Consider the following 26,559-nt stretch of genomic DNA (forward strand, 5'->3'; position numbering starts at 1 on the left):
GACTTCGAGTGGCAGTCAGACCACACTGTGGCATTCAATATGCATTATTCTTACTGCAATCTGACAGTAGTCTGATGCCCGTCACACATAGCAAGAATGTGCAGGAACGAGCCCAGCGCAGCAAAACTGGCCATAATCTGGACGCAGTTGGGAGGGAAAGAGGCGTGTAGACTGTGGGCGGATCCCATCCGGACTACCTCATCGACACCTGTACGATGGCATCCAAAGCGTATTTAGACAACAGTTAGACGACACAGACCGCTGTCAGACGGCCATAAAAGGCGCCGAAGACTGTCCTATGTCCAAACGTCTAGATTAGGGCTACAACAAATGATTATTTGGATCATCGATGAATCTGATGGGGTTTCGACACAATTAATCGGATTAGCGGGTAATTTTTTAAAAATGTGCCAGGAAAACAATTTTTGTTTCCTTCCATCACTTTATTTAACAACAGAACATTATTTGAAAACTTAAAATACTTCAAAATCAACAAATCGTCAAATGTCCCTTGGCTGTTGAAATATAAAATAATAAAGAATAAAATAGTTTATAATAAAGAACAAAAATAATTATTTCAAATGACATTGCTTTATCAAAGTGCTGAGTTGCCATAAAACAACATTGAAACATATAAATGTTATAAAATATATGGTGGAAAAAGAGGTATTTTTGTTGCTGCAGATGAGCAATTAGCAAAACCAGTTAACCATAAAACCTAAATCAAAAACTGTAACCTGACTCATTATATGTGCAACATTCTCTGTATAACTTGTAAACTATGTGGTTATTTCATAATGACACATGTGATTCATGTCTCTTTCTCTAAAATTAGATTGTAGCATTATTAGTTATTATTACTATAACACTATGTAACACAATTTTTGTTCCTGTTATATTTCAACTGCTTATGTCTAAAGTCTATGGAAAAATGACTACATTCAGCACAAATTTTGATTTTATTGTTTTTAACATTCTAGAAAGTTCTAAAAGTTTCTTGAAATTTCTAGATAATTCTAGAAACTTCTACAAAATTCTGGACAGTTCTAGCTGTTTAAGAATATTCTAGAAGACTACTCAGTAGTCGTGAAGGCGGATCTAGAATATTCTTGAAAACAAATTTCAAAATATCATTGTCCTGATCACAGAAGCAAAGTTTCTGTGGAATAACAGCTAGTTTCTATTTATTTAAGGCATAACAGGTTAGGAAAACACACTGTGTACCCAGGAACAAAACAAAAATAAAAATTTGTTACATAGTGTTATTATTGTTGCTATTATTATTAATATATAAATAAAAATAAATTAAAAAATATTATAATTTGTAATACATTTGACTATTTTATGACAACAAATGCTGAGCCATTAATTATTACACAGAAAACAAATGCTCAAACATGCTGAAATGCCAGCAGCTTAATGCTAACTTTAACATTGAAAATGCCATAGACATTAGCGTTAGCATAAAATACATCTATCAACTGTTTCAGAAGACCATAACAGGTCAATTTAATATAAAAAAGATAAATATTCCTCAGACATATGCTCTTTAGGGTTTTAGTGGAGAAAAATTAAGATAAAGCGAAATAAAACAAATTAAACCAATGAAGCAGCAGCTCGAAGCACTCCTTCATTGGTTCAAGATTCAAAGCAAAGCTCGGTTGATTATATGGAAGAAACGAAACATTTGTGGTAAAACAAAGTTATTTAGCAACTAATCCATGACTAAATTAGTTAACTATTTTAATAATCGATTTTAATCGGTTAACTCGATTAGTTTTTTCAGCTCTATTCTAGATGGCAAACACGGGGTGAAGTGGGAGGTAGCGCCATGTCTTTCCTTTGCACATGACCTGCTGGTTCTGGACATTGGCATACAACCAGCGTACGGCCGGCATCACTTGCTCACTCATGCAATCACATCTGCACTCGTGCTCCCCTTCCCAGCGCTACTGACCTCACGTGGATGCGCATGCGTACAGCGGGTGCTGAAATGATGAAATGATCACTCAGCTGTGTGTGTTCGTAACAGCTGAATGAGCCACTAAGCGTTTCTCATGTTGTGGATTGACAAAAGAGGTGAGGTCAACTGTTGGAACGTTCAACGTGAAGTTTGAGGGTTTCCTGATGATGCTCACTGAGTTGCAGAAAGGTTGCTACATTGTAACTTTCTTATTTCAGTTTTATTTTTGATAGAAACAAGTTAATAAATATCAGATGGCCACACAATGCTTTAAGTTTGGAGCCTGGAACTACACAGAGAAACACAGGAAAAAATATAGTATAGTTTCACTGGAGCCCATCTCTTGGCTCAGACGTTTCCCTGTTATCTCCCTTTGTTCTGCACATTTTTTTTATCTCCTGCATGCTCTCACTGCAAGCTGGATTCTGTATCACACACGCCTGCTACAGTTGATTCTGACAGCATCATCACAGCAGCCAAGCGTCTGAGGAGCCCGTCTCTTTTTCTTATACGTGCTTAAGCCGTTCTTGACCCTGAGATTAACCCTGGCAACGGCACTCAATCCAACGCAAAAACTCCAACCGTTATAAAATGATGCCGCACACACATTCAGGATAATGTCGGCGTGCTGCCATACAAGGTGCTCGCCCACACACCTGGTGCAACGTTTGAAATATGGGCCTTGTTTAAGGACATTTGAGTGAGTTTGACTGGGAATCAAACAGAGGATCCTCTGGTCACAAGGCCATGACCACTTCTTCTTCTTAGATTAGAATTTTATTGATCCCTTGGGAAGACTCCCTCAGGGAAATTGAGCGTTGTATAGCAGCACACAGGGTAAGAAGCACACAGAGTATCAAAAGTGAAAGTAAAAGAAAAAAACTGTTTCCTGTGTAAGTGGGTATTTTTGTGTTTGCAAACTTTTGCAAACATTTAACCAATTCTTTCTCTGCCTGATCCATGTGTTTAGATCATCTTTTGAATTTGAATCACTGCAATGTTTTTATGTCCTCCCAGTGACAAGCATCAGGCGGCAGAATGCGGCTGCTTGAACACTGATGGGAATAAAGGAAATTGGTCATATTACGCCCCTGGAGCCTTCGTTACATACGAGGGCGATTATACAGTTCTGTTTTAATCTGTAAAACATTTGGCTGATTTGGCACAGCCATACGTACTGGCATGTACACGGCGGTCTGTTATGGGTTCCTGAGGTTAATAAGAAGACAGCAGGCAGATTGTTCTGTGGAACTGAAATTAAACAGCCAAGTTATGTGAATATTTTAAAGTCAGACTCAATTTATTTTTTACTGCTTATATTCAGTGACAGTGTTTGAGGATTTGTTTTTTACAAGGTTATTATCGGTTCTTGTTTAAGTTTTTTTTTTTCTTTTTTTTTCATCTTGTTCAGTTCTTTGATTTGTGTAAAACATGGTTTGAATATTATTATTGTTGTTGTTGTTTGAGTTTTTTTGAAGCTGGTGTGACAGGAGTCTTTCTCAGTAAAACTAGTGAAGTGAAAATGGAGAGTTAGTGAAGTGTGAACACTTCCTTTCCACCTGTCAGGTTACATACAGTGAAGACCTTTGCATAATCCACAAAAACTGTCAGTTTGCCTAAAAAGCCACCACATTTATACAGGTTGAAAAAGGGGTTGTCATGATGATGCTGGAAGAAGAATAATTTCAATTTATTTTCCATTTCAATTTATTTAGTTTATATAGCGGCAAAGCTGCCTCAAGGCGCTTCACACAAGTAGAGGTGGGCGATACCGGGAATTTTGGTATTAATCCGATACCAAGTAAATACTGGCCCAGTATCGCTGATATCGATACCGATACCAATATTTTTTCATATTTAAGCATCATAGATCCAAAGGATCCAAAAGACCTAGGATAGAATTTTGCCAAACATTGTACGTGACAACAAAATACTTTATTTATCACAATCAACATTTTTTGTTTAAAAAATATCACTCAACACAACTTAAAACCAAATCTCCTGAGGTAGAGGTTTGACTCAAGGAGAGCGCTGAGTGGGCGGGCCAGGCTGAAGCTACCTGCATGGCTGTTGGCTGGCGCCGCTGAGCCACGTGACGGCAGAACAAGAAAAGACCAGAGGGGGGAGAGTGCGCTGGTCCACATTGTGTGACACAGCGCAGCGCTGCCCTTACAGACATAAAGTAGACTTGGATGAATCTGCGTGCGCAGCAGTCAGTGCGTGCGGGAGAGAAAAAAAAGCTTGAGTATCGATCTTTTTACATGAGTATCGTTCAATATGTTTTGACCGTTGGGGTTTTTCTGTGATTATTGTATGGCTTTTGCCTTGCAATATGTAGCGCCTTGGGGCAACTGTTGTTGTGATTTGGCGCTATATAAATAAAATTAATTTGATTTGATTTGAATATCAATACCAGCGTTGGTATCGATATTAGGATCGATCCGCCCACCTCTACACACAAGTAAGGTCTAACCTTACCAACCCCAAGAGCAAGCACACAGGCAACAGGGGTGAGGAAAAACTCCCTCTGATGATATTCAGGAAGAAACCTCAAGCAGACCAGACTCAAAGGGGGGACCCTCTGCTGAGGCCATTCTACCAGTTGCAAGATTTTGCAAATTTTTACAAAACAGAACATAAGACAACAAAAGAAAATGCATTTGATGAGAAGTCCATGCAGGCATAATATTTACATTGTTCTCATTGGGACTCATTCACCAACCGTTTGTTCCTAAGTCCTGCTTATGAAGTTTTTACAAAGATTGCGGCATTCATGAATGTTTTCCTATCCAGTTCTTAGGTAAGAACAAATACTACAAACACTCAGGAGTACTCTTACACACATTTCAGTGCCGACATGTTGCCACATTGGTTGCGTTGTCCGCTTATGCGAAGTTCATTAAAATACGATATTGCAGTGATATTTCTATGATATCTCTGCCCATTATTATATGTTATGTTTTGGTCATTTACAGAGTATTTTTTTATTCTAAAATAAATAACAAATGATAGCTCCATTAAGTGAAGGTAACTTATTTCTTTTCATTTACCGTCATTTCTGGACTATAGAGCGCACCTGAATTTTCGCTGCACCCACCAATTTTAAAAAGAAAAAATGAATTGTACATAAATAAGCCACACTTGTCTATAAGCCGCGGGTCTCCACATTGTAACATGAGATATTTACACAGAAAGATGTTAGACAGAAAGATTTTTTTTTACTTTTAATAAAATATGTACCATAAATGTTTTTTCCCCAGAAGGTGACACGTAAATACTGACGCACACGTCATCTAGCGCGCATGGTGTCTCTGTTCCACACGGAGAACTGAGTAATTTTAACTTTTTCTTAGATTTCATCGCATGCAGCCAGGATCAGATGGAGTCTGTGGTAAATGAGACGTTAATGAGGCGAAATGATGTTTTGGACTTGTTGCGCCAAGACAGAGAACCGGTTTGGAAGGGGTGGGGGGGGTGTGGGGGGATGGCTTCGCTCCGCTAACTGATCCGAAAGGGCAAAGTGCCAGAGAGGTACTTTTCTTCACTAAAACGAACAGGTAAGACCTCATACTGTATTTACACTGTGTGTGAGTTTACACCACATAGATGGGCCGTTACTTATGCTAATCATATGTTAATTAGGATCACCAGGCACGCGCTTTCAGTTTACGAGGAGATGGGATTCATCAATTTAAGAACACAGCTGCGAACAATTCCACGGTTTAAAAACATGCTGATGAATCTGACGTAGAGTTTTCTTAGGGACAGCTTAGGAAGGAATCTAAGAAGATTCTTGAGAAGATATTGGTGAATGAGGCCCTTTCTTCTGATCCATCTGTTGTTGTTAGGGCTTCGTGTCCATCCATGGAAGGAAGCTCACTGAACAAAGCTTGATAAGAATCTGGATGGACAAAAAACATCAACAATACGCCGATCAGCCATAATATTGCAGCCGCCTACATGATACTGTGTGGATCCACCTTTTGGCACAAACCAGCCCTGACCCATCAAGGCACTGTGTGTTCTGACCCCTTGCTTTTAGCTCTTCTGTTTAAGCACCAGTGAGGCTTGGTCGCTTATGACCCTGTTGCCGGTTCACCAATTCTCCTTCTTTGGACCACTTTTGGTAGATAATGACTACGAGCAATTCGGAACATTCCACAAGAGCTGCAGTTTTGAAGATCCTCTGTCCCAGTTTGGCTCTTATCAAAGTCACTCATATGTTTATGAATCCCATTTTGTGTGTGTGTGTGTGTGTGTGTGTGTGTGTGGTAGGAATATTTATTAGCTGAGTGTGAGATGATTAACCTTTGGAGACGATTAGTCAAAGGCCAAGATTGTCAAAAATCTATGAGTATTCATTTTCCCAAGTATCTGCACAATCAGTTAGGTTAGACTGTTGACGTCAAGCAGTATATTGATGAGACAGTCATTTGTAATTAAATGGTATGAGGAACATTATGATGACATAATAAGCGCATCATGAGTTGATGGAAAAAGCAATTTTACAGATATCTCCAAAACCAGCAGGGTTAGAGAGGTGATCCAAAGTTTGTAATGATCAGCTAATCATTTGTCCTTGTGTAATATCACTACAACACCATCAAATCAAAACACTTTGAGTATTAACTAGATTACTAATGTCTTGCTACTGCTGCTCCTCCTACTCACATCTTGAAGTAACGGTCAATTAGGGTATGAGCCCCTCTGGTATGTTTCTTTCCATGTTTGTTTCTCTTTTGCATGAGGTTAAATTGTCATTAGCAACAAAAAAAATTGCAAAATTCATGATGATCTGCATCATTAATGGTCCATTCACACTCTGATAGCCCGGCGTTAGAAAAGTTGACTAATGTCGACCGGCACCTTGGACCGCCAGACCGGACCAGAAGTTGATGTCAGTCGGACGATGATGATGCTCGTCATGGTCCCAGAAATATTTTCAACATGCTTAAAATCTTTGACGTTCATGCTAAAATGCTGGCAAGAGTTGAGCTTTGCTACCGCTATGCCACTTCCGCTACGCCGTTACTGCTCCATTTGTCTCCATTGGCCAACTTTGGAAGTTTTAAAGGATGCATGACCTCTTTTGGATCCCTTGGGCATGAAGAAATATGTAAAATTATGAAGAAATGTGAAGGAATATGTAGACCTTGTCTCAACAAGATGTAAGTAGCAAGTGATGCAATTGCAGAGTTGCGTCAAGTTTGTCTAGGCTGTCACGTGACGACACAAACTTTGAGTTGGTGAACAACCCCGCCAAGATACGGTACGCTCCCTAGAGTACACTAGTAATGCACCCACTCGCAGACAACTAAAGTTGAATTACGTACCATAGTAAGTCGGTGGACCGTCGCCAAACGTCAAGCTCCACCAATATAATGTCGCCTTTGACTGAGCTACGTCTACTGACATTGAAGACAGGAAATTTGGACCCCTGGAGCGAACCTTCTTCAGTATTTCACAGAAAATTTTCAGTATCTGCTACATTGGGCAGCCTCAGCCACTTCACGTCATAGTGTGAATGGACATGAAGCAACAGCAACATTTTTTTAGCAGGACAAAAAATGCTGCTTTGCTCGGCTTCAACTTGAAAAACTTTTATGACTGTGGTGGCTTCAGCCATACTTTACTCTGTGGTGTGCTGGCCCTGTGGAAGTTCTGAGAGGGACAGGAAGAAACTCAACAGATTAGTCAGAAGGACTGGCTCTGTCCTGGAATGCACTTTGCACATCATAGAGGTGGTGGGTGAGAGGAGGATGTTAGCTAAGTTGACATTAATTATGGACAACCCCTCTTACCTCTTACATGAGACTGTGAGACCCTTAAGCAGCTTCTGTAGTAACAGATTCCTGCACCCTCTGTGCAACACAGAACACCTCCGCAGGTCATTTATTCCAACTGTAGTCAGACTATAATACCTCAAAATGTTTCTAGCACCATAATCACCTGCTGATTTTGCACTACGTCTACAGTCATCTTTTGTGCTTTATTACATGCACAGATGTGCAATTTTTCCTGTGCAATAATGTTACCATATCTATACATACTTATACTCACTATATTCTATTTTTTAGAGCCCGACCGATATGGATTTTTTGAGGCCGATGCCAATAACGATATTTGGATGAAAAAAATGACGATAATCGATAAATCGGCTGATTTGCAGATAGCCGATAAATCAGCCGATATATATATATTTTTTAAATGAATAAAATGTTCTTTTTTGGACCCTTAACAAAAAGGTATGAGCTAAAAGCTGAAGCTTTGTCCTCATATTGATTAACTTTATAACAGAGAAGAATTTTCAAGTTCAAAAAATGCAATCAAGAATTAAACCTTTGTGAAATTAGCAAATACATATCCTTAAAAGGAGTTGTGAAATACATCTGATTTTGTACCTCTTGTTGCTGCAACTTAGATATAGGATCAGGATAAGGATATAGATCCTTATAAACTTACTTGTATGCTTTTGTCAGCCAATCAGTACAGTGTGACGGCGAACTACGGGGGCCAGTGATCAATCAATCAATCAATTTTTTTATATAGCGCCAAATCACAACAAACAGTTGCCCCAAGGCGCTTTATATTGTAAGGCAAGGCCATACAATAATTATGTAAAACCCCAACGGTCAAAACGACCCCCTGTGAGCAAGCACTTGGCTACAGTGGGAAGGAAAAACTCCCTTTTAACAGGAAGAAACCTCCAGCAGAACCAGGCTCAGGGAGGGGCAGTCATCTACTGGGACTGGTTGGGGCTGAGGGAGAGAACCAGGAAAAAGACATGCTGTGGAGGGGAGCAGAGATTGATCACTAATGATTAAATGCAGAGTGGTGCATACAGAGCAAAAAGAGAAAGAAACAATGCATCATGGGAACCCCCCAGCAGTCTACGTCTATAGCAGCATAACTAAGGGATGGTTCAGGGTCACCTGATCCAGCCCTAACTATAAGCTTTAGCAAAAAGGAAAGTTTTAAGCCTAATCTTAAAAGTAGAGAGGGTGTCTGTCTCCCTGATCCGAATTGGGAGCTGGTTCCACAGGAGAGGAGCCTGAAAGCTGAAGGCTCTGCCTCCCATTCTACTCTTACAAACCCTAGGAACTACAAGTAAGCCTGCAGTCTGAGAGCGAAGCGCTCTATTGGGGTGATATGGTACTATGAGGTCCCTAAGATAAGATGGGACCTGATTATTCAAAACCTTATAAGTAAGAAGAAGAATTTAAATTCTATTCTAGAATTAACAGGAAGCCAATGAAGAGAGGCCAATATGGGTGAGATATGCTCTCTCCTTCTAGTCCCCGTCAGTACTCTAGCTGCAGCATTTTGAATTAACTGAAGGCTTTTTAAGGAACTTTTAGGACAACCTGATAATAATGAATTACAATAGTCCAACCTAGAGGAAATAAATGCATGAATTAGTTTTTCAGCATCACTCTGAGACAAGACCTTTCTGATTTTAGAGATATTGCGTAAATGCAAAAAAGCAGTCCTACATATTTGTTTAATATGCGCTTTGAATGACATATCCTGATCAAAAAACACATTTAAGCAGGGGTGTAAGCAGCACTCAGTTGAATGGAGTCAGAGCTCCATCTACTGGACAAATGGTGCAAGGACATTTTACATTGCCAACACAAACATTATTTCAGTAACTGTTCTGTTGAGAAATTCTATGAGAAATTGTCAGCGTTCTATTGGCAAAATTTCGGCCGATAGTGAGTACTTTGAAAAGTGCTTATATCGGCCGATATATCGGTCAGGCTCTACTATTTTTCACGTAATTTGTTCACATCAGTATTTATGCACCCACCAGCAAACATCGCAAAATACTTTAGTCACCTTTCTTTAATGTAAATATTTTTCTTTTTGTTTACTACTGTACAACTCTTGCTGCTGCAACAAGTGATTTTCCCAGTTGTGGGATCAATAAAGTTCATCTTATGTTATCTTAACTTGAGTTAGCCTCTATCTCACTGAAGCTAAGTTTGAATTGGGACTTAATTTGTCGTGTTCTCTTGCTGCCAGTGTATTTTCTGTCTGTCTGTGTCCGGTTCCAGTCTTTCCTGTCCTTGCTCAACCTGCTGTCGACTCCACAGTCAGTGTGGCAGCTGCTGGCCCGGCAGCCTCTCGCCAACAAGACCCAGTACACACTGCGAGAGACGCCCACAACCATCCCTGTAAGAATGGAGTCCACACAAACACTTTTCCACTTGAGACTTCCTGCCATTCTCCTCACAGCCTTTAGAGGGCATATTTGTACTTTTTTCCTTTGAGCACCAGCCACACCCACTTACTCCGCAGAGAGCTCTTGAACATTAATGTATATTTTCTCCCTCACACATTATAACTGGCAACACTTGTTTATGCTTTGCACCACAATGACTATAATCCTGTTAACAACCTCCTGTTTCATTTTTGCAGGATTTGATGGACAGGCTGATTTTTGTGAATTCAGATGTGAAAATTTATCCACTGTTCCATTATGAGGAATCTCACACATTTGGCCTGAGGTGAGAATGAGTTTCTTTTCCCACTAATATTTCATTATTTGGTTTATATCTGATGACCTTGTATGTGCATGCATACACACACACACACACTAAGATGGTTTTCTCGTCTGTGCTTGATGAAAGATTTCTCTGGATTGGAGAAATGCACCTTGCTGTGTAGGTGTGTACTGTACATATGGACATTTATGAACAACACATGTCCCCATTGTAAATCCAAATGCTGGGCTTAATTGCAAGCAGTAACAAAATCAGTAATATGGTGAATTAATACACAGTATTAGACACTGTGAAATAGTTGTCAGTCAGCTTCAATAGACTACTTCCGCCATCACGTCCGTGTTCTACATATTATTGTTCCCGGTCCAGAAATGATCATGTTCTACACCCGCTGTTTGCAAGAGTTTCCAAAATTTAAGTTCACCAGTGTTACCTGGATTTGCACGATGACAAAAGCCCCAGGCACAAAATGAAATATATGGATTTAAATATGTTTTCCATGTATATGTCTATATATATATATATATATATATATATATATATATGTATATATATATACACACAAATACAAGAAAACAATTTTCTACAACAATTTGACTAACACCAAATGCTGTCTTTCAGTCATAGTCCTGTTTGGATGAAGTCCAACAAGTTGAGACACAGCACTATTTCTTTTCCCATTTTTAAAATGTTGTTTCCAATATTTCCTGTGTATGCTCATGCTGAAGTAGCACCGAAACCATTAACAAGAGCTAGACCAGGAACGAGCCAACAGTATTATTTGAAATCATAAATATGTCAGACAGTAGACATAGAAGACATAGACCTTGCCAGCAGCTTTGATCAATGATGAGGTGGGGCACAGGACCTGGAAAGTATCGAGCTCCTTTGGCGGCCTGTCAAACTATGTGTTTCTCAATCGAGGCATCACTATATCCATCAAGGTCTCAGTCTAGAAAGACATCTTCATGTCCATCCTGTTCTATATGGCTGTGACTATCTACAGAGCCCATTTGGAGCCTCAGGGCCCCTTTCACAGCACCCCATGTGTGTGACTTTCATTACTATAGCAACTAATGTGGATAAGTTGCCAGATGATGATTGCAACACGGACACACAGATCGGTCGCTTGCTATATATAATGAGAACAATTAATCAGTAAGATCGTGTTTGATTCGGATATACAGTAAATCTGATTTCAACTGGCAGAAACACCACACAAATAAAGAAAAGTGCAGACGAGTGCAGAGTATCACTTGAGTTTGCTATATGTAGGCTGAAATGGCACAGACGTCCTCCAGAACAAATCGGTCAGTTTTCTTCCAAATTTTAGGGAGCGAGATGATCCCAATAACATACAGAGGTGGGATATGAACAAACTGAGTGAATTTGCAGGTGACAGGAATAAAAGAAGTCAGAAAAGCGGCAACAGTGTACTCATGGACTGAATAAATTACTGAATTTACACTACTTCACCAGTTCTAGACTCATCAGTATATAACGATAGCCTCCTCTGCACAGTTAGAGCAGTGCTCTAGTACTCGTTAGTTCTCCAGTGGTTGGTAAATAGCATTGGAGTATTACCAGTGGTGGGCAAAGCTAACCGAAAAGTTAGCTGTGATAACCATTAACCCTTTGGGGTCCGAGGGCATTTTTTGGACAGTTCACTCGCCTGGCATAAATGTTTTATTATTGCTGTTAACAGCTCTCCCTGCATTCCACAGTCAAGTTTTATGTCTCTTTTTTTCAGGACAACCTGTGCTTTCAGAATATATGTTTTCGTTGTGTAGTAAAGGTTTACAATCAAAAATCGGCAAGGAAAAAATAAAGCGAAAAATAATTTTCCACACACGTATTCAAAACACACAGCAAACTATAATAAACAACTGTTTTGACATTTTATAAAGGTAATTTGAGGTCTTGTGTGAAAGATTGTACAACAAAAAGGTTCAAACAATAAACACAAATGCACATTTTGAACAATATATACAAAATGGTCTATGCGTTTTGTTATTTTGATATGGTAAACAGTGCTTTATGCAAAGAAAGCAACAGAGTTATCCAGTAACATTCACATGCAAACTAGTGGAGCAATCCTGATAGTTACACACTCTAACTGATCATCTGCAGAGGAATGGTCTATTTGAAGAGTTTCAGTCAGGTTTTAGAATTCATCATAGTACAGAAACAGCATTAGTGAAGGTTACAAATGATCTTCTTATGGCCTCGGACAGTGGACTCATCTCTGTGCTTGTTCTGTTAGACCTCAGTGCTGCTTTTGATACTGTGACCATAAAATTTATTACAGAGATTAGAGGCATGCCATAGGTATTAAAGGCACTGCGCTGCGGTGGTTTGAATCATATTTGTCTAATAGATTACAATTTGTTAATGTAAATGGGGAATCTTCTTCACAGACTAAAGTTAATTATGGAGTTCCACAAGGTTCTGTGCTAGGACCAATTTATTCACTTTATACATGCTTCCCTTAGGCAGTATTATTAGACGGTATGCTTAAATTTCATTGTTACGCAGATGATACCCAGCTTTATCTATCCATGAAGCCAGAGGACACACACCCAATAGCTAAACTGCAGGATTGTCTTACAGACATAAAGACATGGATGACCTCTAATTTCCTGCTTTTAAACTCAGATAAAACTGAAGTTATTGTATTTGGCCCCACAAATCTTAGAAACATGGTGTCTAACCAGATCCTTACTGTGGATGGCATTACCCTGACCTCTAGTAATACTGTGAGAAATCTTGGAGTCATTTTTGATCAGGATATGTCATTCAGAGCGCATATTAAACAAATATGTAGGACTGCTTTTTTGCATTTACGCAATATCTCTAAAATCAGAAAGGTCTTGTCTCAGAGTGATGCTGAAAAACTAATTCATGCATTTATTTCCTCTAGGCTGGACTATTGTAATTCATTATATCAGGTTGTCCTAAAAGTTCCCTAAAAGCCTTCAGTTAATTCAAAATGCTGCAGCTAGAGTACTGACGGGGGACTAGAAGGAGAGAGCATATTCTCACCCATATTGGCCTTTCTTCATTGGCTTCCTGTTTAATTCTAGAATAGAATTTAAAATTCTTCTTCTACTTATAAGGTTTTGAATAATCAGGTCCCATCTTATCTTAGGACCTCGTGTACCATATCACCCCAATAGATGCGCTTCGCTCTCAGACTGCAGGCTTACTTGTAGTTCCTAGGGTTTGTAAGAGTAGAATGGGAGGCAGAGCCTTCAGCTTTCCAGGCTCCTCTCCTGTGGAACCAGCTCCCAATTCAGATCAGGAGACAGACACCCTCTCTACTTTTAAGATTAGGCTTAAACTTTCCTTTTGCTAAGCTTATAGTTAGGCTGGATCAGGTGACCCTGAACCATCCCTTAGTTATGCTGCTATAGACGTAGACTGCTGGGGGGTTCCCATGATGCACTGTTCTTTCTCTTTTTGCTCTGTATGCACCACTCTGCATTTAATCATTAGTGATCGATCTCTGCTCCCCTCCACAGCATGTCTTTTTCCGGTTCTCTCCCTCAGCCCCAAACCAGTCCCAGCAGAAGACTGCCCCTCCCTGAGCCTGGTTCTGCTGGAGGTTTCTTCCTGTTAAAAGGGAGTTTTTCCTTCCCACTGTAGCCAAGTGCTTGCTCACAGGGGGTCGTTTGACCGTTGGGGTTTTACATAATTATTGTATGGCCTTGCCTTACAATATAAAGCGCCTTGGGGCAACTGTTTGTTGTAATTTGGCGCTATATAAAAAAATTGATTGATTGATTGATTTGTTTGAGCACGTGAGATTGTCATCAGAGGCTCTCCGTGTGCTCCTGCTTTCACTGATTGCTGTGTGTAATGGCGCATGGAGCATTGGAATAGGATGTACTCATTGGAACACCCAGGGGACTATTCAAACAGGCCAACTAGTAACACATAACTCCTGAAAATGATCTTTGGCTTTTCACGTGAGGTAAATCTGCCCTACAATTGGATTTTGGAAAAATATGTGACGGTGAACCAATTCCGATTGGACACTCACATTGCGCACGTCATCACACAGCTTCTATGAGGCTCGAAAGTCCGCGGAGTTAACCTTTTAAGCAAAAAAAAAAAAGTTTCTATCTCATATCATTAAAAAGTTAGTTATAATTTAGTAATGCTTGGTCCTTAACCATCGTATACGATGGCGTCGGCCCCAGAGGGTTAAACCTTTACCTGAAAGTTAACTTTTATAATGTTAAACCAATAAACTGCTAAGAAATTTAGCGGAAGCTAACCGCTAACTTTTAGGGTTGACTCGGTCACGACCACTTCGGATTACATTGTTGGATACTGATAAGCCAGTTTCAAATTTAAGTGCAGCAGGCTGCTGGGCATTCTCAGGATCACAAACACAAAACGAATGCACAAAAAATAAATAAATAAATTAAACCCCAAACACTGTCATTAACTTTATCAAAGCTTTATCAGTAACTCGCAGTATTAGAAGTCACAGTTTATCTCTTATATTATATATTTATAAACCGTTAAGGGAGCTATAGCCCACCCATATTGCGTTCACAAACACAAAACAAATGCACGAAAAATAAATAAATAAATAAATTAAACCCCAAACACTGTAATCAACTTCAGCAAAGCAGTAAATCGCAGTATTATAATTCACAGTTTATCTCTACTCAGGACCTCAGGTTCTGAGGTTCCGTCCTGAGTACCTTAAGTCTCTGGATGTTGTGGGACTGTCTTGGCTGACACGCCTCTGCAGCATCGCGTGGCGATCGGGGACAGTGCCTCTGGATTGGCAGACCGGGGTGGTGGTCCCTCTGTTTAAGAAGGTGGACTGGAAGGTGTGTTCCAAGTATAGGGGGATCACACTCCTCAGCCTCCCTGGTAAGGTCTATTCCAGAGTACTAGAGAGAAGAATTCGACCGATGGTCGAACCTCGAATTCAGGAGGAGCAGTGTGGTTTTCGTCCTGGTCGCGGCACACTGGACCAGCTCTACACGCTCCATCGGGTGCTCAAGGGTTCATGGTAGTTCGCCCAACCAGTCCACATGTGTTTTGTGGATCTGGAGAAGGTGTTCAACCGTGTCCCTCGGGGCACCCTGTGGAGAGTGCTCCGGGAGTACGTGGTCCTTTGCTAGGGGCTATCCGGTCCCTGTACGACTGCAGCAGGAGCTTGGTTCGCATTGCCGGTAGTAAGTCAACCTGTTTCCAGTGCACGTGGCCTCCGCCAGGGCTGCCCTTTGTCACCGGTTCTGTTCATTATTTTTATGGACAGAATTTCTAGGCGCAGCCAGGGTGTAGAGGGGGTCTGGTTTGGGAACCACAGAATCTCGTCTCTGCTGTTTGCGGACGATGTGGTTCTGTTGGCTTTGTCAAATCAGGACCTTCAGCGTGCACTGGGGCGGTTTGCAGCCGAGTGTGAAGCGTCCGGGATGAAAATCTGCATCTCCAAATCCGAGGCCATGGTTCTCGACCGGAAAAAGGTGCTTTGCCCTCTTCAGGTCGGTGGAGTGTCCTTGCCTCAAGTGGGGAGTTTAAGTATCTCGGGGTCTTGTTCACGAGTGAGGGACGGATGGAGCGTGAGATCGATAGACGGATCAGTGCAGCATCTGCAGGTGATGCTGGTCGCTGTATCGGACCGTCGTGGTGAAGAGGAGCTGAGTAGGGGGGCAAAGCTCTCGATTTACCAATCGATCTACGTTCCGATCCTCACCAATGGTCATGAGATTTGGCTCATGACCGAAAGAACGAGATTGCGAGTACAAGCGGCCGAGATGAGTTTCCTCCGCAGGGTGGCTGGGCGCTCCCTTAGAGATAGGGTGAGGAGCTCGGTCACTCGGGAGGAGCTCGGAGTCGAGCCACTGCTCCTCCACGTCGAAAGGAGTCAGTTGAGGTGGCTCGGGCATCTTTTCCGGATGCCCCCTGGACGCCTTGCTGGAGAGGTGTTCCGGGCACGTCCCATTGGGAGGAGGCCCCGGGGAAGACCCAGGACACGCTGGAGGGACTACATCTCTCGGATGGCTTGGGAACGCCTTGGGGTTCCCCCGGAGGAGCTGGGGGAGGTGTGTGTGGATCAGGAGGTCTGGGCGGCTTTGCTTGAGCTCCTGCCCCCGCGACCCGACTCCGGATAAAGCGGAAGAAAATGGATGGATGGATGGATGGATGGATGGATGGATGGATGGACTTTATCTCTATATTATATATTTATAAACCTTTAAGGGAGCTACGGCTCACCTGTATTGTGTTCATAAACACAAAACAAATGCACGACAAATAAAAATACTAACTTTTCAGCTGCTTAGCGATTTTGTCTACAGTTTAACTTGTTTCGGCTCTATGTTGCAACAACAGCAACGCTTGTGTGCTTTGACCTGTGAACCGGAAGTGTTAGCTAGCGCTCTGTGTTCAACAGGAACTAACATGTATGATTTTAGGGTTTACAAACATTTTTGACCATTAAATTTACTGACTTGACTGGCAAAAAAAAAATAGTTAGCGGCCTGAAAGTTAGCGGAACTAAATTTAGTGGAAGGTAATTGGTTCGCTGATGGTTTTAAAAGTTAGCTGAAAAGCTTACCCGCTAACAAAAATGTTAGCTTTGCTAATTAGCGGAACAGCGCCCACCACTTAGCATTACCGCCACCATCTCTTTTAGGTGCGGAACATCAGTGTAGTCACATCAAGATGATGTAGGAGGGAAAAAAACAAATTTAGGAAGAATGTTAAATCCTGTCAAACAAACGCATCATTTTTAAACGGGCTGTATGTCGCTGTACTGGCAGCTTTTCTGAGGAGAAACAAAGGAAACTTTCTAAAGTTGCTCTTTAAAAGCTCTCTCTGTCTACTATATACGCCACACTCTTGTAACACAAGTTCCACAGTGTCTCTTCCACCACACAGTCAACACTGTCCTGCCAAATGTTTCCAGATTAAATTCAAGGCAGGATTTAAACAGATAATGTTCTATATGTAATCGATTTCTTCTCCTCTTCGACTCCAGTTATCCTCCCTTCATGTTATCACTGATTTTTGTGTTCTTTAAATGTCTGCCTTAAAGTCTTTTATCCCATTTGTGTTGCCATAGACTGTGTAAGATGCGTTGATTATTGTCTTGACTCATTCCTGCGTAATGTCGTTCCGCTGATGTCCTTTCTAAGCACTTCTTTGGCCAAACAGTCTCCCATTTCATTACCTTTTACAGCCACATGAGCTGGTACCCAAATAAAACAAACCATTATAGCCAGTTGCTGCAACGGATTAAAAAAAAAAGAAGAAAAAAATGATAAATCAAGCCTGCACACAGATGAACAGTTCATAATACTAATTAAAGTTGCCATAGAATGTGAGCAAATCCATACTAATGTTACTTTGGTCAGGTGATCCTGTTTGTGACCCTGCAGTTTTGTCTACTATAGATCATTTGAACGGTTACAATGACAATAGCCGTTCCCCAACCTCCACCTCTTGGGCTGAAACTGGAGAGGTTTGGCTGAGAACTATAAAAAAGCCACATCAAGGCTGGGAGCATGTGCTGATGCTGTGCTTCACCGCATCCACAATATAAGAAACCCTCCTTGGGTCCTGGATAGCAACCACACAGACTGAGAATGGTCCATTTCCTACATCTTTAAAATAACTGTCTGCCATAGCCAGGTGAAACATGAGCATCCACTTGGCCTTCTCCAGCGTATGGGCCAGTACGTAGGGTGCAATTAGTGAATAATTTTACAAGTTAGTAACAGAACCTTAAAATCAGACCTCAGGGACAGGAAGCCAATGAAGGGAGGCCAAAATTTGTGTAATGTGGTAAAACATTCTATTTCTTTTCAAATTCTGGCAACAGCATTTTGTCCCAATTGGAGACCCCCAGTGCTGGACTGCAGTAAACCAGAGTAGGACATTGCAATAATTCAGTGTAGAAGGAACAAATGCATGGATCGGAGTCTCTGCATCAACCATAGACAGGATGGGATGACTCTTTGCTATGTTTTGAAGGTGGAAGAAAGAAGTCCTCATGATTTCACTGATGTGTAGCTCAAAGGACAATGTGGGATCAAATATCGCCCTGCACGAGTCTAAGTTGAGAGTTAGCTGGTAATACTGATATCAATTTCTCGTTGGACCAAGACTTTCAATGTTCTCTGAAATTAAAAGTAAGAAATTGCTGGACATCCAGCTTTTCACTGAAGCAAGGCAATCCTCTAAAGTCTTGATGTGTATGAGATTACCAGCAGTTATGTACAACTGAGTGTCGTCAACATAGCAGTGAAAAGCAGTCTCATAACGTTGCAGTGTACATCCAAGGGGTGCTATATAAAGGGAAAAAAGCAGGGGGATTAAGTTGGACCCCTGTGGAACCCAGTATTTCATGCTAACATGGTTTGAGGTGACATTATTGTACAGGACACAGTGAGAGCGACGGCATAGGTAGGATGTCAACCATGCAAGAACATTCCCAGCAATCCCAAAGTAATTATCCAGCCTATCGAGTAGAATACGGTTATCCACTGTACTGGAGGCAGCATTAAGATCTAACAGTAACAGAACCGTGGTGGTGTCTGAATCCATTGCAAGCAGGAGACCATTTACCACTTTAGTGAGTGCTGTCTCGGTGGAATGACATGTTCTAAATGCAGATTGCAATCGTTCAAAGAGGTTATTCTCAGTAAATGGCCCACAGAACAAAATGATAGGTTTGATGTCAGTCTATAATTTTTCAGTAGACTGGGATCAAGGTTAGATATTTAAGTATTGATTTAATCACTGTGGATTTAAAACATTTAGGAACAGATTCTGAGGTTAGTGACAGGTTAATCATTTGCAATACAATCAGCCTAAGTATAGGCGACAGGTCCTTAAACAGTTTTGTTGGTATGGGGTAGAAAAGACAGGTTGTGCATTTAGCAGAGCTTACAAGTCTTGTCAGCACACCTAGTGAGACAATATCAAATTCAGAAAATCTTGTTGAGGTGTCAGTGATGCACCCACAACAGTAACAGGGTGCAGTGGCGGGACTAAGGCATGATGGGATGTATTTAACCCACTGTCATCTGTTTTCTTCTTAGAGTAATCTAAGAAATCTTGGGCTGTAAATGGAGAGTGACTTACAGGTGGTTGTTCTTGATTGTGTTGCCACCGTGTTGAAGAACTTCGAATTATACTTGTTTTTGTGCATCAAATCAGAGTAATAGGCCCATTATGTAACCAATAGTGGATGCTTATAGTCCATAATAGCATCACGCTGCAAAAGATATAATACTTCTAGTTTTGAGCTATGCCATTATTTGCTCTAGACCTCTAGACTTATGCTTGAGGCCACATAAATGCTCATTGAACCAAGCAGAGTATGTTTTTGCGGGTTCTCGTTTTAGGGTAGGTGGAACGATCATGTCCAATGTGCTCATGAGCACTGAGTTTAAGCTGTCCACAAGACTATTTTACTGCATGATTATTTTCCGAAAGTGACGCTAAGATATCATGATAAATAAGTGTCTAGTCCCTGTGGACAAGGCAAGGAGACTATAAATGTAAAAAGTGAGTGATCTGAAACCACTGACGCAAAAGACACCATATCAATATTTGAGACAGTAATACCATGAGCGATGTCCAAATCTAGGGTGTTTCCACTAATGTGAGTTGAACCCTGAATGCATGGCTGGAATTCGATTACATCTATCGTGTTCATGAATGATTTTCAGAGGGGCCAGAAAGCTTGTTTACATGACTGCTGAAGTCACCAACAATCAGTTTGGCAAATTAGAGATAAACTCACCAGATTCATCTAAGAATTCAGAATCTGACCTTGGCCTCATGTGGCATCCTGAACAGAGCAGTTAAATGTTCAAACAAGCTATATTTTAGATCCCCAAGAGCCAGTAAGCTAAACCCAGATTTATGAATTAAAGCAACATTTCTGCCATGTTTAGTATTGCGAGAGACATGACTAAATGTGTACGTAGGTGGGCAAGCTTCATTTAATGGGAGGACAACAGTAGGTTTCAGCCAGGTTTCACATAAACCAATCATATCAAGGCGGTGTTACAAAATTAGATAGTTTATCAGCAGTGATTTTGAGGACAGTGACCTTATATTAATGAGACTCGCACTAAGGACCTCACTGGGGTTGGCATTTTGACTGTTTGGATTTGGGGGTGGTTCCAAAGTAATATATGTAAGATGTGTTAGATTAGGTTTGGGTTTGTGAGAGAGAGAGAGAGAGAGAGCGCTCATACAGCCGAGGTTATTTTAGCATTGCGTTATAATTTGGAATATACACTTGTCTTTATCAAATCCTCACTTGGGGTTCAAGAACTGAATAAACTGGACTGACTTGACAAGGGTGAGTGGGGCCTCAGTCGGACTCTTGACATACGAAGACCTGACCCCTGTTCAGGAAGATTGTTTGCAGTGATTCAGTACTTGTAGAGACTTGGCTGAGGGGAATCAGTTTGTTGTCCCTTTTGGTCTTTGGTTGTCTTTTTTTTTTTGCGTAGTGTGCTTCTACACTGCAGTACAGAATTTATTCCATCACAACCTGATCTCCTTGGTGCTTCTGCAGTTCTACAGTACTTTTTTACAATCCCAGCCCTCATTATGTTCTGGTGCCTGTGTTTTTGTTTTGTGACTGTGTGTGAATGTGTGTTTCTGCAGGCTGCTCAGCATTCTCTGCTGTAGTTTGGACTCATTTCTGCTGTTGGAGAGCCAGTACAACATCTGTTCAATGCTGCTCCAAAGCCAAAGGGAGAACGTCACCAGTGATGGGTATGAATCCACAACACATGCTACAAAATTCATGGCTAGGAGTCTAGAAATGATTTTGTCAGTTTTTTAATCTATTTACTGTTGTATTTCCAAACGTGATAAAGATTATACTACAATTTATTCTCAACTTTAACCCTCTGGGGTCCAAGGGCATTTTTTGGACAGTTCACTCGCCTGGCATAAATGTTTTGTTATTGCTGTTAACAGCTCTCCCTGCATCCCACAATCAAGTTTTATGTCTCTTTTTTTCAGGCGACCTATGCTTTCATAATATATATGCTTTTGTTGTGTGTTATAAGTGTAATAAAGGTTTACAATAAAAAATAAGATAAAAGTAAAGCGGGAAATAATTTTCCACACACATTTATTCAAAACACACAGCAAACTATAATAAACAACTGTTTTGACACTTTATAAAGGTAATTTGGGGTCTTATGTGAAAGACTGTACAACAAAAAGGTTCAAACAATAAACACAAATGCACATTTTGAATAATATATACATAATGGTCTATGCATATTTTTTTTTTTTTTTTGTCTTCATCTAAAAGCAATTTCTGTCTGCTATTACACAAAGGTTACAACACAAACTTCTACTGTGTTTTGGAGTTTTCTGTGCTGCTACTAAAGCAGCTTTCATTCACACTTTGGCCCACTTTGGCTCCTTACAGTCTGAGGAGCAGCCCTCCCCCTCGCTCCATTGATATGGTAAACAGTGCTTTACGCCGATAAAGCAACAGAGTTTTCACGTGAGGTAAATCTGCCCTACGATTGGATTTTGGAAAACCATGTGACAGTGAACCAATTCCGATTGGACACTCACATTGCACACGTCATCACACAGCTTCTATGAGGAGTACAAAGATGGCTGATAGCTGGCTCGAAAGTCCACAGAGTTAACTTTTCAGCAAAAAAAAAGTAAGTTTCTATCTCATATCATTAAAAAGTTATTTATAATTTAGTAAAACTTGGTCTTAGCCGTCGTATACGACGGTGACGGCCCCAGAAGGTTAAAGATGTTTCATTACCCATGTAGTTTATCCTTGCCAGGTAATTGGAAAATTAGCATTAAAACGGTCGAAGTGAAAGTAGATAGACGTACATTCTGTCATCTTGGCTTAGACTTTTCAACTGTTTAATTATTGGGTGGAAACAACTCCCATTTAGTCCATACGCAAAGCAAGGTTTTGGCACCCCCTAACATGACAAAACAACAATGATAATCCAGCATCTGTAGCTTGGCTGATAGATAGAGTCAAAGGAGGTGTCAATGAAAGGCTACACAAGGGTCAAAACTGAAAAATCATTGAGTGTTTAAAAGTATAACACGTTACTTGTCAGATAATAAAGATTTAAAAAGACAGTTTCATTTCAGTTTGTTTATATCACACCAAATCACAACATAAGTCACCTCAGAGCACTTCACATGGGTAAGATCTAACCTCACCAATCCCCCTGAGCAAGTACATAGGCGACAGTGGTACAAAAATGTGATGTTTTTTTGAGGAAGAAACCTCAAGCAGACCAGACTCAGAGGGGTGACCGGCTGCTTAGCCCATTCTACCAGTAACAGATATAAAATGAATTAAGTACAAAAAAAGGGTCATCAAACATGCAAAATAAAAACAAGTTCAAAATTACATATAAAGTGAAATTGTAAGTTGTTGTAAAAAGTCCCTGTCAGTGTTTATTTGTGCAAAAGTCATGAGTAAGTATGCATCTGGGCCTTCGGCCACGGGTCCAACAGGCGGAGTCAAACTTAGGTCTTAATCATTGCCACAGCACCTTAAACCGAGAGAAAGAGAAAAAAGCATTCATTCCTATCAGGAAACCAACAGAATAGGACAGATGTTACTAATGTGGTTGCTGGCAGCACAAGTATGTTAGTTAGATGAAAGGGTGAACAAATGAGTTTTTAAGGACTTGAAGTACACCAGAAGATCAGACTTTTATCTCAGCATGCAGGTTGTTCCATGGAACACGTGCACGATAAGAGGCCTGCTCTGGGGCCTGCTGACTTCTTTTTAACCTTAGGCACATAGTTGTCTGGTGTCCTGAGAACGCTGAACCGATGCCAGTATGTAAAGTTTGTACTATGTACAGCTGAAAGTTGTAGAGTTCTAGGGTCAGAAAAGCATAAATGGTGACAAAGGGGGATTTCAGTTTATACAGGGTCAAATTAAGTTTCTGGAATTTTTGGTAAAAAGTGACACAAACTATTGGTTGAGCTAATACGATTAAAAAAAAAGTTATGCTTAATCGCGTTACATTATAACATATGTACTTTAGAGACCAAACATCCATATCAGTTAAAATTATTGTTTTCTGTTTGTTTGTTTTTGTCTTATTAACACAAACAATAATTTATATCATCCTTTATCAAAAATGGAGCAACTTTAATTTTGGACCCCTGAAACCAGCCGGTCACTTTTTACCCCATAACTCCATAAGTTTCTATCACAGATTGGACAAGCTATATTTTTTGTAATCCTTATAATACTTATATACTGTATTCAACAAGATTGGAGCTTTTTTAATTTTTGAAACGTGTATAATCTGTCATTGACATAGGTGGCCATAGCTGCTGCACTGGGTCCATTGTCATACATAGAGTGTTTGTGTTGGTCATAGTATACTGAGACTGGATTGTAAGTGTTTCTTAGTCACCTTAGGTGGTACCAATTAGGTCAAAATGACCTCAAGGCTCCTGGACTAATTGTCATTGACATTGATATTTTCTTTCATCAGTCAAAGCTTTTTGCTCTTCTGTGCGTTTTTATAAGCCAGAACACTTTAATCAGTTGTCAGATATAGTTTTTCCTTTTTCCCTTGTGACAAATAAATTGGAAAGAAAATGTAAGGCCATTTGTAAAAGCGGGTGTTATAGAGACCCTCAAGGTGTAATGGCTGGCAGACCTGTGGCTATTGGTCATGAATCGAAATGGCCCTGAAATGTCAAGTTACATCACACATCTGAGTGCTGGCTCAATTTTGGAGCATGACGACTTATAAATTTATCATCTATCCCCGATCCCTGCCCTTTCTGTTCTCCCATTTCCAGCACAAATCTCATCATCTCTTCTTCCATTTTACTCTACATTTCCTTTTGCATCTACTATTCAATCACGTCTTACCTTTACCTTTTTGCCATCTGGCTTTTGATTGATTTTTTTTTTTTTTTTTTTTTTTGGAATTGTTTCTCTCTCTCACTTATTATTTAATATGTTGTGACTGACACTAAGACTGGAAGATGTCCACATGGAACTCAGGCACATTTCCAGCTACTTAAGCAAGAATTTCATCTCATCAGTCATCTGTTTCATACTGCAGCAGGAGGCACTCTGGACTCTGAATGCAGCGATCCAACTTCAGATGTCAGTTTAATTTAAATCTGTCAGTTTATAGACTTGGTTTCATACACAGTGCGCTCTACATTTTCTCATAGACTAAATGTAGCCTTTATTCTGTAATCATGAACTGCCGCATTGAAGCAGAAGACCTTTTACCAGTTTTAAAGTGAGAAGCACGAACGGTGTCAGTATCAAGGAAACAGCTTGTACAAGACAATGGCTGTAACTAATCAGTAGTCTGGAGGAAAGGGTCACTGGGAACAGCAAGTCATCAGTTAAATAATGACTGCGAAGTGTAAACCAAATGTTATTCCAGAACAAATGTCAGGTAAATTGTACTTTTATATTCTTAGTTAGTGGCACACAGTTTATATTGGATTAACTTCCCTCCATTCATATAGTTGGAAGTAGGAAGAACGTTTCATTCGAACATGCGACCAATGAATGAAGCACAAACACACTAAGGGCCCGTATAACATATTTTTTCTGGGTGCCAGCACCTCTTCTTCAATTTCTTTAAATGAGAATGGAGTATATGGGTCACATGCAGCCATCTCCAGAACCACCCTCCCCACCACCACCAACACCACAGCCAAATAAAACCAATTAAACAAACAAAAAAAAACCCCAAACAAACCCAGTGCCCTTTTCCCCGAGCAGATCGCTTTTTCTGTATGGCCGCTCCGAGCACTTTTAAGTTGAATGGCCCTCAACTTTTCAGAAAGATAGTGTGACGGTGTGGTTTTTGCTGAGGGTGAGTACTTTTCATAGCCGTACATTATAAGCTAGTCATTAGCTGTTTATCGTTGTCATAAAAACATATCCCTTGCGCAGGGTTTTTTTCCCACTGAAACCTCTGAAATGGTTGGAATAAAGTATTTGTGGATGCCTTCTACCAGGAAAAAAAAGTGCTATATGGACATAGAGCTTATGTGACCACCTTGCATATCCAGGGCCCCTTCAGAAATCATTGTTAGGTCAATATGTAGAATTAGAACTTCATTTGATGGTTACAGAAAATTCTGAAGAAATGCATTTGACTGGAATGCTGGAATCAACCTGTACATGTTGGGTATAGCCAGCTCCCAGTTATAGCACCCCAATCTTCCACCTGACACAAAGCAGTGCACAGTGCAACACAAGTAATCATTCAAAGTGTGAAACTAAAGCAGTTGTCATTGTTGGCAATGCACTTTTGTGACATGTTACGTAAATAGCGAGTATAATTGCACTTATTCTTGCACCTACTGGCCTGTTTGTCTTGCTGCAGGTGTAATCAGGTGCACTGCATTGTTTTCTTGAGGATGCACAAAGCGATTGTTTTGCACTCAGAATTCACGCTGTATAAAGTCCATTCTCACAGACATCTGTGAGAATGGACAATATATAACAGCAACAACCCAATGTGAAGATCAAGGTTTGCGTAATTTAAGGACATGTGTGCTTGTTTAGTGCAGTTTCATGACGCAGTGCATCGGACTTCAATTACCATTCAATGTCTGCACAGACAACATCAGCAAACCTGCTGTAGAACGTTAGCACAAATGCGGAGCTTCCAGAAAACATCTGGGTGATGTAATGGCATGTACAATAACTACATGGCATGTACAACAACTACATTTCCATGGGCTCCATGGAAATGTAGGGGTTTACATCAAACATCACAGGTCATAAAAATCTGCAGTTTTGAACATGCTGAAAACTCTGCCAGACTTTAAACAAGATTATTGCACAGTGATGGAATATCCCAGTTCATCGCAGACACTCTCTTGGACCCTCTGAGGTTTTCCGAGTTAATGACGAGGTTTCAAAATGTGAGCTTCATGACAACAGGGCTGCAGACTGAGTGCCATAGATTGTTGAGATAGGTCTCCTACTGTCCGTCTGCTGGAAAGCAGCCAAAACCAAAACAACAAAAACCTGCCTGTAGCATTGTGTAGAGTGGAGGGGTTGTGTGTGTGTGAGAAGGGGGT

General features: G+C 40.5%; 1 protein-coding gene across 1 annotated transcript in view; it reads left to right on the forward strand.

The window, feature by feature from the left end:
• Positions 1 to 26,559, forward strand: part of tbc1d32 (TBC1 domain family, member 32) — a 344,636-nt gene that overhangs the window by 135,911 nt on the left and 182,166 nt on the right. Inside the window, 3 exon segments of the mRNA XM_034162816.1 lie at positions 10,021 to 10,140; positions 10,385 to 10,473; positions 21,127 to 21,237. Coding sequence (XP_034018707.1) covers positions 10,021 to 10,140; positions 10,385 to 10,473; positions 21,127 to 21,237 — 320 coding nt within the window.

Source organism: Thalassophryne amazonica, chromosome 21 (assembly GCF_902500255.1).
Source record: "Thalassophryne amazonica chromosome 21, fThaAma1.1, whole genome shotgun sequence".
Taxonomy (NCBI): domain Eukaryota; kingdom Metazoa; phylum Chordata; class Actinopteri; order Batrachoidiformes; family Batrachoididae; genus Thalassophryne; species Thalassophryne amazonica.